We start from the raw sequence: 14799 nt of genomic DNA on the forward strand, positions 1-14799 counted from the left end.
CTTCAGTTTTGATTTGTGTTTCCTTGCTTCTCTTAGGTAGGCATCATTGGTGTAATATATACCCACTGACGGTGGCCTCACACCCTTTTCCTTTTCATTTATTCCAGCAATTCACTGTGTTTCACCACAGCGCCAGGATGAATCTATCGGCAGGCTCTTATTCCACACCACAGGCTCTCACCCCTGAATCCAAACACTGAGATCATGAGAACAGCTATCTTAAAGACCTGATGGTCCCTGGTATACTGCCAATGGCACCACACCATGCCATTTTTAGAGTAGACCACTGTGTGTATACCTGATAACTCAGGCAATGTGTCCTCAGCTTCCAAGATTTTTTTTCTTTTTTTGGATTTTGGTTTTTTCGAGACAGGGTTTCTCTGTATAGCCCTGGCTGTCCTGGAACTCACACTGTAGACCAGGCTGGCCTCAAACTCAGAAATCCGCTTGCCTCTGCCTCCCAGAGTGCTGGGATTACAGGCGTGCGCCACCACTGCCCGGTTAAGATTTTTTTTTTAAGATTTATTTATTTATTATATATGAGTACACTGTAGCTGTCTTCAGACACCAGAAGAGGGGGTCAGATGCTTCTAAGATTTACAAACTCAAATTGACATCCAGTTCTGCCAGCCTGGCTCTCAAGCACCTGGTTGTGGGAAGAGGCCCTTCCTATTTGGCACTGATTTTAACATTGGCATATAGCATTCTGCGTAAGATATGCTGTCTCTATGGTTTGATGTCCCATGTGATGACATCTTTTCTACTTATTTACTTTTTGCCAGATTTCCATCAAATGATGATCCTCTGTTCTCATAAATCATCTGTCTACCTTAAAGCAGGCAGATCGAGACTTTTGATCCCTGCATGGGCAAAGATCTGTGCCTTACTAGCCCTGAAGAAGTTGTAGGTAGCAAGTCTTCAGCTCCCATAAAGTTTTTAAATTGAGTGATCACAGTCTCAGAGGGGAAAATACTGGGGAAAAGAGGGTTAAAGACAGGGAAGGTATGGAGGCTTGGGAAGGGGAAGGAACCCTTTAGTCCAGAGTATGCTTGGAGCCTTTTGATGTAAAATAAAGAAGACACTTCTTGGTTTTTGTTTTTTTAAAACTGATCTTCCTCTAAGACCTGGTCATTGTAATGAATCCACCGTTACCAGTTGTCATAGGTCATATCTCATTACCTGTGTGTTCTGAGATCACACACATATACCTGTCAATACACCTTGAAAGGCAGCTATATCACAGTTACACATGAGTTCTAGGCAGGTAGGGTGATGGAGAAGGATGAACTTGGAATGAATTTTACATCCTGTTTAGAAGAAAGCACTAGCATTCTCTGAAATACCAGGTTACGACAGACAGATACTGGCTGGAGCCCTCCTTTTCACCTTGGTTCATTCCAGCTTTGTGAGGGACACAAATGTTTGTTTATCTGCTTACAGAAAAGCCTGCCAGAGAGCAGAAAGCAAAGATACCTATCATTCCTTCAATGTCTGTGTTTTCAAGTTCTCTATTCTGCTACATCCACAGTGTGTCAGCAGTTCTCAACTAAGAATGAGTAATACTGATGGGCAAAAGTCTTCTGAAAACGCCAACATGTGCTGAGGCGTCCCTGCATGCCGGGAGCCAACGGGTATATCTTAGCATATTTGACTCCATGTTTGATTCACTCCCTGGGCCAAGCTTCTATTTCTCAACGGATTGAATTGGTTCTTTGGTAATCAGCTGACCCTTTTGTAGTTAGGCAGTTAGCTTGAAAATAGATGGCTGCCCTGAAAATACATCCTGCTTGGCAGAACCCCCTGCTTCACCATGGAAACTTCCCACCCTGGACAGTTGAGTTTCCTCCTCCTTCCTGCTAATAAGCCGGTAAAAGATGAACTTTCTTTGGAGCTTGATCAGACCACCTGCCTTGCTCTCATTCTTCGTGTCTCTTGTCCCCTCCCCCCCCCATTTGTCGGCTCTTTCCTCGGGTTCAAGCTGAAGACCCTGCTGGCCGGGGCACCTGCAGGTATTGCCACTGGCAGGAACAGTGGACCCAGGATGGATAAGAATGAAAACTTGGTATAGCTTTCTTATACAGGTGCCAGCTAGTACCTGGCTGTTCCTAGGTAACTGTTGGGTGGAGCCTAGGAAAGGCGCCCCTCACCCACATGAAGCCTCTCTCCAGTTGAGAAAGAAGAGTCCCACGACAGCTGCCAACATCTGTCATGAAGATGAACAACAGAGAGACAATATTCCTTTTGCGTAGATTTTTTTTATGGAAATCAGCAATTTTTTTAATGGAAATCAGCAATGTCCAGGCTCACAGCCTGTCTGTTTATGAGCATGTTGGGCAGGTCCTCACTCCTCTCAGATAGTTTTCGGGCAACCTCACAAACAAGGTCATTAATTACTTTTTACAGTAGAGATCTGTCTTTTGTGCCAGAGATCCGGCATTTTTTGTGTCACTTGCAATCCTGTATGTATGGGACCTTTGTAGATCTTCAGTGATGATTGCATCACAACCCACCAAAACGGAATGTGTATCTTTGGTCAGAGCAACCCTTCCTGAGGAGCCCACACTCTTGCCCAGGACTGTGTCGAACTTTCTTTTCAAGCACCTTGTCCACTTAATCCCTGTGCTTAGATGACTCACAATTTCATTTCCCGAAGATCTGAGGCCCCTCTCTGGCCTCTGCAGGCACTGAATGTACACATTCCCCACACCTACGTACAGGCAAACACCCACACATATGAAAGAAAAATAAATATTATTTGAGAGAGAGAGAGAGACTTTTGTCCCTCTTAGTCTACCAATCTATTGAGATAAGAGGTCCCAAGAATTTGGAATTTCCCCAGGAATATCACACTGGAAGCATGAAAGGCCTGTGCAGTGAGATCAAAGGTCTTCTACTTTGTATTAAAAACCATGTCTGTAGAAATACAGATTTGTGGATTAAGTATTTTTTAAAAAATCATTTGTTTTATATATTTGTGTCCACTGTAGCTAGCTCCAAACACACCAGAAGAAGGCATCAGATCCCATTACAGATGGTTGTGAGTCACCATGTGGCTGCTGGGAATTGAACTCAGGATCCCTGGAAGAGCAGTCAATGCTCTTAACTGCTAAGCCATCTCTCTAGCCCAGATCAAACATTTCTAAAGCTACTAAAATGTGATCTAACCAATGGTACCCAATTTTTTATTTTTTGAAATCTATCTTTGTATATACTATGTGCATATACACTATTTATATGGGGGTACCTTTTATGTTGCTTACATGGGGAAATTATAAGTAAATGATCTTATTGATTTCCCAGACTTAACTGGATGCTGTTTAATTCAGTGTATGTAAAACTTATGAAAAAAGTGAGAAGTGCTCCCCCGCCCCCACCGGCATCCACATATGAGCTTTAGGCTATGCCTGTGATCATGTCTTTATTCTGTCACCATGAAATCTAACTCTCTGAAACCAAAAGTCCAAATAAATGCTGCTTTCTTTTTTTAAGTGTCCTTGGTCATGGTGTTTTGTCACAGGAATAGAAAAGTAACGAATGAATACTGTCTTAGTTAGAGTTTTATTGCAGACACCATGACCAAGACAACTCTTAGAAAGGACAACATTTAATTGGGGCTGGCTTACAGGTTCAGAGGTTCAGTCCATTATCATCAAGCTGGGAACATGGCAGCATCCAGGCAGGCATGGTGCAGGAGGAACTGAGAGTTCTACATCTTCACCTGGAGGCTGCTAGAAGACTAGCTTCCAGGCAGCCAGGGTGAGGGTCTTAAATCCCACACCCACAGTGACACATCTACTCCAACAGGGCCACATCTTCTAATAGTGCCACTCCCTGGGCCAAGCATATACAAACCATCACAAGTATACTATAGGATAGGATATCTCTCAAAACGTCCTATAGAAAGCCACCTAGCCTCTTGATTGGGGAGGGTGGGGTCATGGAGACCCACCAGGGACCTCTCACCAGTGTCTATCACACAGAGAAAAATGCTCTCACTGCTTCCAAGGGAAGCCAGGGTCAGTGAGATCTTGACTAATGTCTCACTGATAGAGGCTAAAGGAGCCTTCTGCTCCCAGGTGACATCTACTGGCCTTGACAGTAAAAACAAATGGGAAAAATAGATCACTTTGGCCTCCTACTTTAAACGCTCATTTATTCTACAATCAGTTCCTTTAAAGTGTTCTTTGTACCTCACTACATTCTTTGTATAGTCACCAGTGTTCTCATTTTTAAACAGTCTAAGAGATCACACCCCAAACCAAGCTGCGAAGGATAATTGTCCTGAAACCAACAGGACACAGCTTTTCCGGCCCTCGCCCTTTCCGAGGTCATTGACTGATATAATCATGTCACTCTGACTTGTGCCCTACACAATAATCTTACACAATTTGTGTCTCATAAAATCTCTAACAATTTCAAAGTTAACTCCCACTGACACAGGGTTTCAAGCCAGCCCCTGTGACTGGAAATCCAAAGCCTCCAATAGATAAAATAGGGGAAGAGCTGGGTGTGGTGGCTCTCACTTTTAATCCTAGCACTCAGGAGGCCGAGGCAGGAGGATCTCAGTGGGTTCCAGGACAGCCTGGTCTACAAAATGGGTTCCAGGACAGCCAGGTGTGGGTGAAGTGTGGGTTAGGATTAGGTTAGGGGTGATTCCCCACCCCACCTGGCTGTCCAAGCTCATCTATTTACGTTAATGTATGTCTCACATACCACACAGTAAACATGTCCATCTGTCTATGATTTTCTGAATGAGTACAAGTCAAAAAGGCTGCAGCAGAGTTCAGAAGGTTTCAGAAGCAGGTGATGTAAAGAACCTCCGCTGACAAGATAATGGACGGGCCCAGAGGGATCTGCTGGCTCAGCCCCTACTCGCTCCCCAAAAGTTTAAATAGCCTGTTACCCCCATTAAAGAAACTAATTCTGTGAAGCTGTTTCTGTGTGTGTGTGTTTGTGTGTGTGTGTGTGTTATTTGCCCATGTACTCATGGAATAAGTCATTTACCAATTTATGCTAAACAGACGAACCAGAACACCAGAACTGTTCCTGTTTCGTCTGTACAATCAATCTTGCCAGTTCCCCACAACGTGCCCTTTCTCATCCGATTTTTCTGAGCGTTTCCTGTGAGAGTCTGCCAAGGACTTGCCCACTTCAGTGTCTTTGATTTTCTTTTTAAGAAAAGCAAAATTTATGGAAGTAAAACTGGCTTTGACACAGGAGCAGTAACAGAAATTTCCATTCCTGACTGAACATAAATCACCCATCTACACGCTGCCTCAGGTTTGAACTTCCGCTACTCTAATTTGGGAGAATACAGGTGTCAGCTCTCAGCAAAAAAATCTGCCATTCTCACCGGGGTCAGGAGACACCCGGGGTGTAATCAGACCCAGGGAGTTGAAATAGGAGCCGGTGGAAATTTCTTTGGGGAATTTTCGTTTCACCTTGGCTTATTCAACAGCATCTAACAGGAGAGTTCTTTTAGCCCAGGTGTTTACTACAAAATAAGAGAAGCAGCTTGATCTTTTCAATTAAACCATAATCCTTGCCTTGGGGCGTTGCAATGACAGCATCTCAGGCCAGCTGCACAAGAGGTTTGCTTTGTTCTACAGCTACTGGGTACCAGGCAGTGACTCTTCAAAAGACAGCTAAGTTAGGGAGCATCTTGCTGTTCAAGGGGTCCCAGCTGGGATCTGGCCGCTGCAGGCCTCATGTGAGCTTCCGTGGACTCACCGAGCACAGGAAGGCTCCTTTGAACATGTATTTTTTTTTTCTTGTCCTTTTGACAAAATACCAGACCAAGACACACACACACACACACACACACACACACACATACACACACACCAAAACAACAAACAAAAAACTAAACCCATTTGAGATTTCTTTCCAGTCACAGCTTCAGGAGACACAGTGCATCTTGACAGGATGGCATAACCTTGTGGCATTGGGAAGTCACACTGCCTGGTCACCTTGTATCTCAAACTTCCATTGGGGAGGGTCCTACCCCTCAGAGATCTGCCCCAACCGAGCCACCTCAGAGCATCAGAGCGTCATGATAAGGCAAAACAGAAAGATAGGGGAGCACAGTGTTGTGGGGAAAAGGCTGAGAGGAAGGGAGTTCTATTCCCGGGCCTGGTCTGGTTTGCCTGCTGACACAAGCAGGAGACTTCAGACTGCACTGCAGGAGCCCACGAACGGGCTGGTGAGATGGCTCAGCAGACACAGGCTCCTGCTGAACCCCCAGTTCAGTTCCCAGAACCAGAATGCTGGAAGGAGGAACTGATCCCTGCAGCTGTTTTCTGACTTCCATGATACATGCATGTACTCCCCAGTAAGTAAACAAATGTGTGTGTATGTATATATGTATATGTGGATATGTATATGTACATGTATATGTATATGTATATATTTGTGTGTGTGTGTGTGTGTGTAGGTATATATATGAACCTAATGGCCACAGAGACAGAATGTATATTCCAAGACATCTTGTCAAAGACAATAAATTATGGTCACCTAGGGTCAGATGATTCATTCTCAAAGACACCTCAGCCTAGACTGTGGAGGTTAGTAATTAGACCCCCCTTACTTATGGCTAAAATGAAGTATAACCTTGAATTTTTAGGATTCAAGTCTTTCCCTCCTAAATGGACCTTATGATTTTGTTAATAAACAAAATTCTTTGTTTTTTTAGCATTACTCCAAGTTCTCCTCTATGGCCAAATGTCAGAAGACAAAGGTGGAGGGGCCTCAGGGACCATTGGAGATGTAGCCTGAGAGCCAAGAACACCCATTGCAAGGGACTGCACCTCTGGGCCACCGAGGGGCTCTGGGGGTAAAGGGGTTTGCGGCTCTAAGTCTAATGACCTGACGTCAAGTCCTGGGAGCTACCGACATCTTGGAAGAAGAAATCCCACCCACTGAAAATTGTCCTCTGATCTCTGTATACAAGAATCGATGTATAGTGCCACACACCACACATACACCACACACACACACCCACACATCCACACACACACCCATCACACCACACCATACACACACCATATCACGCACACACACATCACACACAGACGCATAAATAAATAAATAAATAAATAAGTGTAACTTAATTTTGTTGAAAAGCTGAGATATGCTGGCACACACCTTTAATTCTAGCACTCAGGAGGCAGAGGCAGGAGGATCTCTGTGAGTTTGAGGTCAGCTTGGTCTACATAGAAAGTTCCAGGACAGCCAGGGCTACATAAAGAGACCCTGTCTCAAACAACAGCAACAACAACAACACATACAAACTACAGTCAACTTGCTTCTTGTTTGGTTCTCTCTGAGATCTCTTTGTTGTAGCAATGAATCTCAGTTTGGCCTGGGCAGAAGTCTCTAGAAAAACTCCGTAGACAGCTGCTGTCATGGTATGGTGGTATTGGACCCTTGGGTGGTGACAAAGGTGTCCCCCTCCAAAGGTCTAATAGCTCTCACCATCTGTGGATTGGGGATCCAACCACAGGAGTCGGTGGAGGACATTTCAGGTCGCTTTCTTGCTCCCTACACTGTCTCTATCCTAATCACTGAGGCGGTCTCGAGGAGGGTCCCTGGTTACTGAAGGGCCAGTGGCCTTGGCTGTGTTTGGTATCTTTGAAGATACACTGAAGTCTTTTCCCAAACTACCCTGTGTCATCTTTCCATGCTTCTTAAAATTCCTCGGGCTAATTCAGAGCCAGAAATGGTAGCCTGGGGCTGGAGAGATGGCTCAGCGGTTAAGAGCACTGACTGCTCTTCCAAAGGTCCTGAGTTCAATTCCCAGCAACCACATGGTGGCTCACAACCATCTGTAATGGGATCTGATGCCCTCTTCTGGTGTGTCTGAAGACAGCTATGGGGTGTTCATATACATACAATAAATACATCTTTTGAAAAAGGAAATGGTAGCCTTGTTGTAAAATGAGGCCTGGGGTGGGGTGGGTTTCTCTGCTGGACTGCATTTGCTTAGGAAGGCAATGTTATTGTTAATTGTTGGCTTTCACATGGGGCATAAAGCACCGGCCTGGAAAATGGATAACAGCGACTTTTCTTATTACTGTGACCAATTTTTAATTGACAAGAAGCAACCTAAAAGAGGGAGAAGGGTTTGTCTGGATTATGCTTTAAGGATAGACACAGCCCATCATGGTGGGGCAGGCACAGTGACGGAGCACGAGGTGGCTGGTCACTTCCTGTCCACAGCCAGGAAGCCGAGACTCGGCAGGAAGTAGGGCCATGCTACCCAACCTGAAGGTCTGTCTCCATTGGCTCACTTCCTCTAGCAAGGCTCCACCTCCTTAATGTTCCACAGCCTTCCAGAACAGCACAACTAACTGTGGGCCAGGGCTCAAACACATGAACCTGCAGGAGACATTTACCATTCGAAGGACAGTAGTAAGAAATACTTTAGATTTTTAGGAGTGCTGGTTAGAGTCGGGAATGTTCCCCATAGTCTCAGGCATCTGAATATTTGCTGTTGCCCGCGTCAGGAGGTTTAGGTCATGTGGCCTTTCTGGATGAAGTATGCCCCTGGGGGCAAGCTATGAGAGTAAAAGCCTTTGCGTACTTGTAGTTTGCTCTCTTTGGGTCATGCCTGGAGCTGCAGATGTGAGGTCACAGCTTCCTGTTCCTGCCACCACGTACCAATGCCCACGGCCATGCTACCTCAGCCATTGTGGACTCTAACTTTCCAGAGCCAGGAACCAAAACACACTCATTTTTCTGCAAGTTGCCTCGGTAACTTGCCACACATCCCAAAGATCCCACAAACCCATCTATCTCGATGTTGTGTGTAACACAAAGTCTCAGAGCTTTGTCAAGTCTGGTGGGACACATTTGCAGATTCACAGCTTGAGGACGCTGACGCTGCCAGGTCCCGTCCAGCCTCGGTCACGGTGTACAATCCCAAGGTTTAAAAAAAGCTTTTATTATGTGCTTGGTATTCAAGTCGGAGGATCCTAAGGTCAATGGGTAAGAGGCCTGCCCTCTCGGGCTCACCACCTAGGGAAAACATCAACAAGTAGCCAGTGGACGAGAGTTTTTTAAGCACTGCGGTGTGAGTTCTGAGGAACAGAAATGGGAACCAGGAAGCCAGGCTGAAGCACAGTGGTTAATCCCACACCTTGATTGATATTAGGCATCTAGCTGAGGGGACTGTTTGGAGAGCTTTCCTCAAAGCAAATTGCTATCCTGACTCCCCCATTCCGCTTCCAAACGGCAATATTCATGTCTACAACCTGAACCCAGCATCCATCACGGCCACCTGTCTATTTTTGTTTGTTTTTATTTGTTTCTTTTTTTGTTTGTTTTGGTTGTTGTTGTTTGGGGCAGGGTTTCTCTGTGTATCCCTGGCCGTCCAGAAACTCACTCTACAGACCAGGCTGGCCTCAAACTCACAGAGATTTGCCTACCTCTGCCTTCCTGTGCTGGGATTAAAGGCGTGTCTCACCCCCACCCCACCCCACCCCACCCCACCCCACCCCGCCGTGTGCCTCTTAACCTACATCCCACAAACATCATCTCAAATATTAGTTGTCCAGGGGACACATAGCTCTTTCTCTAGAAGGTCTACACCATGTCCCCTGTAAAGTTCTGTCCCCATATAGACTTTTCGGTGCTTGTCATAATAAGAGGACAGCATCCTAGGCCCCTCCCTGCACCCCAGATCCTTAATTTTATAGTTTATTTCTAAAGGTCAGTCACCAGAACTTGTTGGCTCATGTTACAGGGTCTCCTTCCTATCCATTCTCCCTCCCCAAAGCCTTTGGTTCTCTGACATTGTGTGCAGTTCAGGTGGAAACGGGAAGCAGAGACACCACACGGAAGGCAGCTCAGTTCTTTCCCCAGCCGTGATTTTTCTACCTTTAAAGTGGATTCTATCACTCACCTACTTTTCATGCCTGTTGAATTAGTCGGGGTTTTGATGTCAGCAGTGCACGGGACTCTAGTATAAATAGGAAGGAGGAAGTCCGGTGCGGGGCCGGGAGTGGCACTGCCAGCAGCGAGGCTGTACAGAGATGGCCCTGCTCTGGAGAAGCAGAGAGCAGAGCCCTGCCGGGGGGGGGGGGGGGGGGGGAACTCCTGACTGAGAATGTCCTCAGCACCACAGTGTGTCACATGGATCCCGGGCTGCACTGGGCTCCTGCAGGAAGAAGACTCAGCAAAGCCATGGGACAGAAAAGTGTTCTTGTTGGATTGATTTACATTTTAAAGATTTTATTATTTTGTGTGTATGAGTGTTTGGCCTGCATCTGTAAGTGTACATCACGTGTGTGCCTGTGGCCTGGCGTGGTCAGAAGAGACCATCTGGCTCGCTGGCGCTGGCGGTGGAGTTACAGACTGTTGTGAGCCTACCTGTGGGTGATGGGAATTGAACAAGAGCGACTTCCTGGGCTCTGACACCATCTTCTGGCCTCCTTGGGCATTGCAGTCACATGAGCACACACACACACACACACACACACACACACACACACACACCACATGCATAGTTAAAATCTTAAAAAATTATTTTTTGTGACAGGGTCCAACTTGCTATGTAGCCAAGACTGACCTTGAACTCCGGACCCTTCTGCCTTCACTTGCCAAGCACTGGAACTGTAGGCGTCAGTTTTTACTTTTATGTACCAGTTTAAAAATTAAGACACTTGAAAATAAAATCAGATGTTTATGTGCCCCACTATTTTTCTAATAAAATAACTGACTTCAAAGAGTTCAATTATCACTGTTAAGAAGAGTGATTTCCCAATGTCATTTATATAACAGAACAGGTGTCAGAATTTCACAATTTGGAAGCTATCAGAACCCTAACACTAACCCTAACCCCTAACCTTAACCCTAATCCTAACCCTAACAACCCTAACCCTAGCCCCTAACCCTAGCCCCTAACCCTAACAATTCTAAACCTAACCCCTAACCCTAGCCCCTAACCTTAACCCTAACCCTAACAATCCTAACCTTAACCCCTAACCCTAACACTAACTCCTAACACTAACCCTAACAACTCCAACCTTAATCCTAACCCTAACCCTAACCCTAACCCCTAACCCTAACAATTCTAACCCTAACCCTAACTCTAACCTTAACCCTAACTTTAGAGTTCAGATGTTAGGGCTAAACAGAAGTAACTTCTCCACTTTAAACTTCAGGGTAGATTTAGTAATTTTTTTAAAACATCTACAGCATATTGGCTGATGTGAGTTCTTCTTTCTTTGAGTACAATTAGCTGTGAAGACACATCTCCATCTGCCCCTCCTCCCGAAGGACTGAGGGTCGGAAATGCAGGTGATTACCAGAGCTGCCTTTGATACCAACATCCTTCTTTGCTGTGAGCCCTTTGAACTGACTTTGATATGCGGTAATTAAGAAGGATTCCGGCCCGGAGGAACAGCCGCTGTGGCCCTGCCTCTGGTCTCTTCCACTGAGTCCTTGTTTTGAACTATTGATCAAAGATTTGAAGGGATCTGTTGTAGCCTGTGTGGGGTAAAGGGGAAGGAAACGGTGGGTTGGAAAGGAGAAGAGGGGCCACATCTGGTTATAAATAGTTTCAGAAGAACATGCTGATCAGACCTGGCTGTCTCATTTCACACACCTTCGCTGGGCAGATTCTCTCTTTCAGAAGAGGCCTCTGTGGGCAACTTTCAGATTGTACCTAGGACCACACGGCAGCCTAGTCTTCGAAGACTCAAGGGGTACTGGAGCTCCTGAGAGACCAGAGGGACTGAGGATGGTTCTGGTGGCCTTGCTTGGACTCAGCTGGTTCTGTTCACCCCTGGGAGCTCTGGTTCTGGATTTTAACAACATCAAGAGCTCCATGGATGTGCAGGACTCTGGGAAGGTAAGTGTGGCTAGATGCAAGGGTACCTGGGACCAACTGCAATTTGTATCAGGCAGGGCATCCTCAGCTCTAAGTAAATTTATGTATGACTTGACTGCACATGCACATAAAATCCAGTTCTCTTATCATTTACTATTAAAAGTAATCCCATCCCTCAGGAGGTAGGGAACGCAGAATTAAGGAGCTGTCAGTGAGTCAGAAGCCAACCTGACTGCAGGCAGATACAAGTCTCTGAGAAAGGCATGCAAAACAAAAGGGATCTTCTGGCTCTCTGGTCGGGGCTCTACATTTATCTACAAGTTAGTACTAACAGTGAAAGTGGTAGTGCCTGCTAGGCCTTTATGCTCAGTGGCCAGACTTACAAATTGAGATAGGCATAGATTTCTGTCTAGGAATGACGAAGACAGGAATTTAGACCATGACTACCCGGCAGGTGTGTAGGAGTTAGGACATGACCCATCACTGTAACTGTCTACTTCCCAGGATTGTTTGAAGGGTCATTATCTATGGATATTATTCATTACACTACACTATTCTCTGTAGTATGTATACTATATACATAATAAAGGACAGTTGGGGAGCAGAGGATGGAGTGACAAAGGCTTATAATTGTCATCTGGAAGACCCACATGAACAACTTTGATTTTCCATGAGGAGTGTAGAAATATTAAATTTGGAGTTCTTAAAGTAAAATTGGGGTCGGGGCATGGTTCATAATTGATTAAAGACAAATTTCCAAACATAAGTTCCAGAATAGCCACGGTATTCTGCTCACAGTTAGCTTGATGTACTCTTTCCGGAAGAAAACCAATTATGCTGAAAGGTTAAGCTGGTGCCCAAAAAGTTGGCCACGGCGATCTACTGTCACTAGAGTTCGGCCTCCCAACCCATCCGTGGATCAAGGCCTCTTGGGTCTCATCAATCTCCCAGCCTGTGACACGTTTCCCTCCACAGGGCTCACAGTGTGCATCAGACAGGGACTGCAGCGCAGGAAAATTCTGCTTCTCAACTCATGACGAACGGTCGTTCTGTGCCACGTGCCACAGGGCTCGCAGGCGGTGCCAGAGGAGCGCCGTGTGCTGCCCCGGAACCGTCTGTGTGAATGGTGAGTGGGCTGGGGCTCCAAGTCAGGGGCTGCAATCTGATGGCACGGTTGGAGTCACGCAGAGTAGGACTGACCACCGGGGACAGGCTAGGATGTTCTTGGGTCTGGATGAAGTAGATTTGTATAGCGGTCTTTTTTTGGTGAAGCGAGATAGATCATTTACTACCTGGCAACACCCTTGACCAGTGACAGGGATAGAATGATTTTAAAGGGCAAATTCAAAGTGGAGTGGTTTGGTTTTTTCCATATTGACTGAAATTTTATTAATCCATTATTTCATTATGTGTGAGCATATAAATGCCTGGCGTCTGTCTCTAGAATGTATATAAAATGGGACATAGAAGTGCTGCCCAATTCTTGGGCACTACAGTAACAGTACACCTGTACTTGTCCTCAGAGTCACTAATACTACCAGTTGTCCCTCAGATGTCTGCACTGCAGTGGAAGACACAAGGCCAGTGATGGACAGAAACACTGATGGCCAAGATGGCAGCTATGCAGAAGGAACCACCAAATGGCCAGCGGAGGAAAACAGCCCTCAGGGGAAGCCCAGCACGAAGAAGTCGCAAAGCAGTAAGGGTAAGAACATCATTCTGAGAGCATGTATGGTTTTAAAAACAATTTCCTCCCTCCCAGCCCCACAGGCCGAGACTAACCCCCCTCAGCCCATGTCTGTGAGCTCTTGGTGCAACTCAAGGGACTCCCCTGGCTAGGACAGGGCAAGAGCCAAGTGATGAGAGCTCAGGAAGCAAACCTTCCAAGCCAGGGCCTTCCCTATGCCAGGGTGGAACAACCACCACTTCCCTTTTCTATAGCCTCCGCATGCAAAGTGGATTAAAGCAGACACAGTCACTCCACACTGGTACAGGACACAAAACAGGTCTCTAGTTCTGGCTGTCCAGGAACTCAGATCCGACAGCCTCTCCTGGGATTAAAGGTGTTTGCCACCACACTTGGGGCTTTACAAATTTTTTAAAAAACAAAATAGGAGTCTCAAATTAAAGTCTTCCAATGACAATATTTGAAAGTGAAGAGGTACAACGGCCATTCTTGCTCATGCCATTGGGCTAGCTGGCCCCTTCAGAAGCTGGCCCCTCATTCATGTCACCAGCCCCTTTATATACAAATGATTCGATGTTCACTAAAAATTAGCAAACTTCGTGGAGTGCTACTTATTTCTGAGGACAGGAAATAATTTCTTTTCTTGATGTCTTTGTTAGGTAGGGCTATAATTCCCCTTATTGTGTGAAACCTATGTGTCTGATTGGCTTTGCTCTCTTATATACAGGCTCTACAGGTAGTAGCCTTTATTCCTAGATCCCCAGTCTCAAGTCATTAGTATCATCCCCACCCCCCACCCCCACCCCCAGCCACACCCACACACCCTTAGCCCATCTGCTGCCTCTGGAGCCTGTGCCTAACTTGTTGCAGGACAGGAGGGAGAAAGCTGTCTTAGAACCTCCGACTGTGGCCCTGGACTTTGCTGTGCTCGCCATTTTTGGACAAAAATTTGCAAGCCAGTTCTACGAGAGGGACAAGTCTGCTCCAGGAGGGGGCACAAAGACACTGCCCAAGCCCCAGAAATCTTCCAGCGCTGCGACTGTGGACCTGGATTGTCGTGTCGGAGTCAGGTGACCAGTAACCGACAGCATTCAAGGCTAAGAGTATGCCAAAGAATCTAAGCTGTGAAAACACGGGACTCCGCTGTCGTATTCACACAGAACCCCTGGCACTAATTTTATTATATCTTTTATTTTATTTTCTGAGACAGGGGTCTCACTGTGTAGCCCTGGCTGGCCTTGCACTCAGAGTCCTGCCTGTTTCTACCTCCTAGATGCTTTTT

At 46.0% G+C, this 14799-nt stretch overlaps 1 protein-coding gene across 1 annotated transcript; it reads left to right on the plus strand.

Moving 5' to 3' along the window:
• The first annotated feature begins 11565 nt into the window (after positions 1 to 11565).
• Positions 11566 to 14667, plus strand: Dkk4 (dickkopf WNT signaling pathway inhibitor 4). Its single transcript, XM_052162611.1, has 4 exons — positions 11566 to 11851; positions 12806 to 12956; positions 13383 to 13535; positions 14388 to 14667. The coding sequence occupies exons 1-4, from the start codon at positions 11741 to 11743 to the stop codon at positions 14636 to 14638; spliced, it is 666 nt and encodes a 221-aa protein (XP_052018571.1). The 5' UTR covers positions 11566 to 11740; the 3' UTR covers positions 14639 to 14667.
• The last annotated feature ends 132 nt before the right edge of the window (positions 14668 to 14799 follow it).

This window comes from Apodemus sylvaticus, chromosome 18 (assembly GCF_947179515.1).
Source record: "Apodemus sylvaticus chromosome 18, mApoSyl1.1, whole genome shotgun sequence".
Taxonomy (NCBI): Eukaryota; Metazoa; Chordata; class Mammalia; order Rodentia; family Muridae; genus Apodemus; species Apodemus sylvaticus.

What these genes read in the sequence shown, in the direction of transcription:
- Dkk4 (XM_052162611.1), top strand. Translation starts at nt 11,741, where the DNA reads ATGGTTCTGGTGGCCTTGCTTGGACTCAGCTGGTTCTGTTCACCCCTG. An exon ending in ATGTGCAGGACTCTGGGAAG is followed by an intron (nt 11,852 to 12,805) that starts GTAAGTGTGGCT and finishes TTCCCTCCACAG; the next exon opens with GGCTCACAGTGTGCATCAGA. An exon ending in CGGAACCGTCTGTGTGAATG is followed by an intron (nt 12,957 to 13,382) that starts GTGAGTGGGCTG and finishes GTTGTCCCTCAG; the next exon opens with ATGTCTGCACTGCAGTGGAA.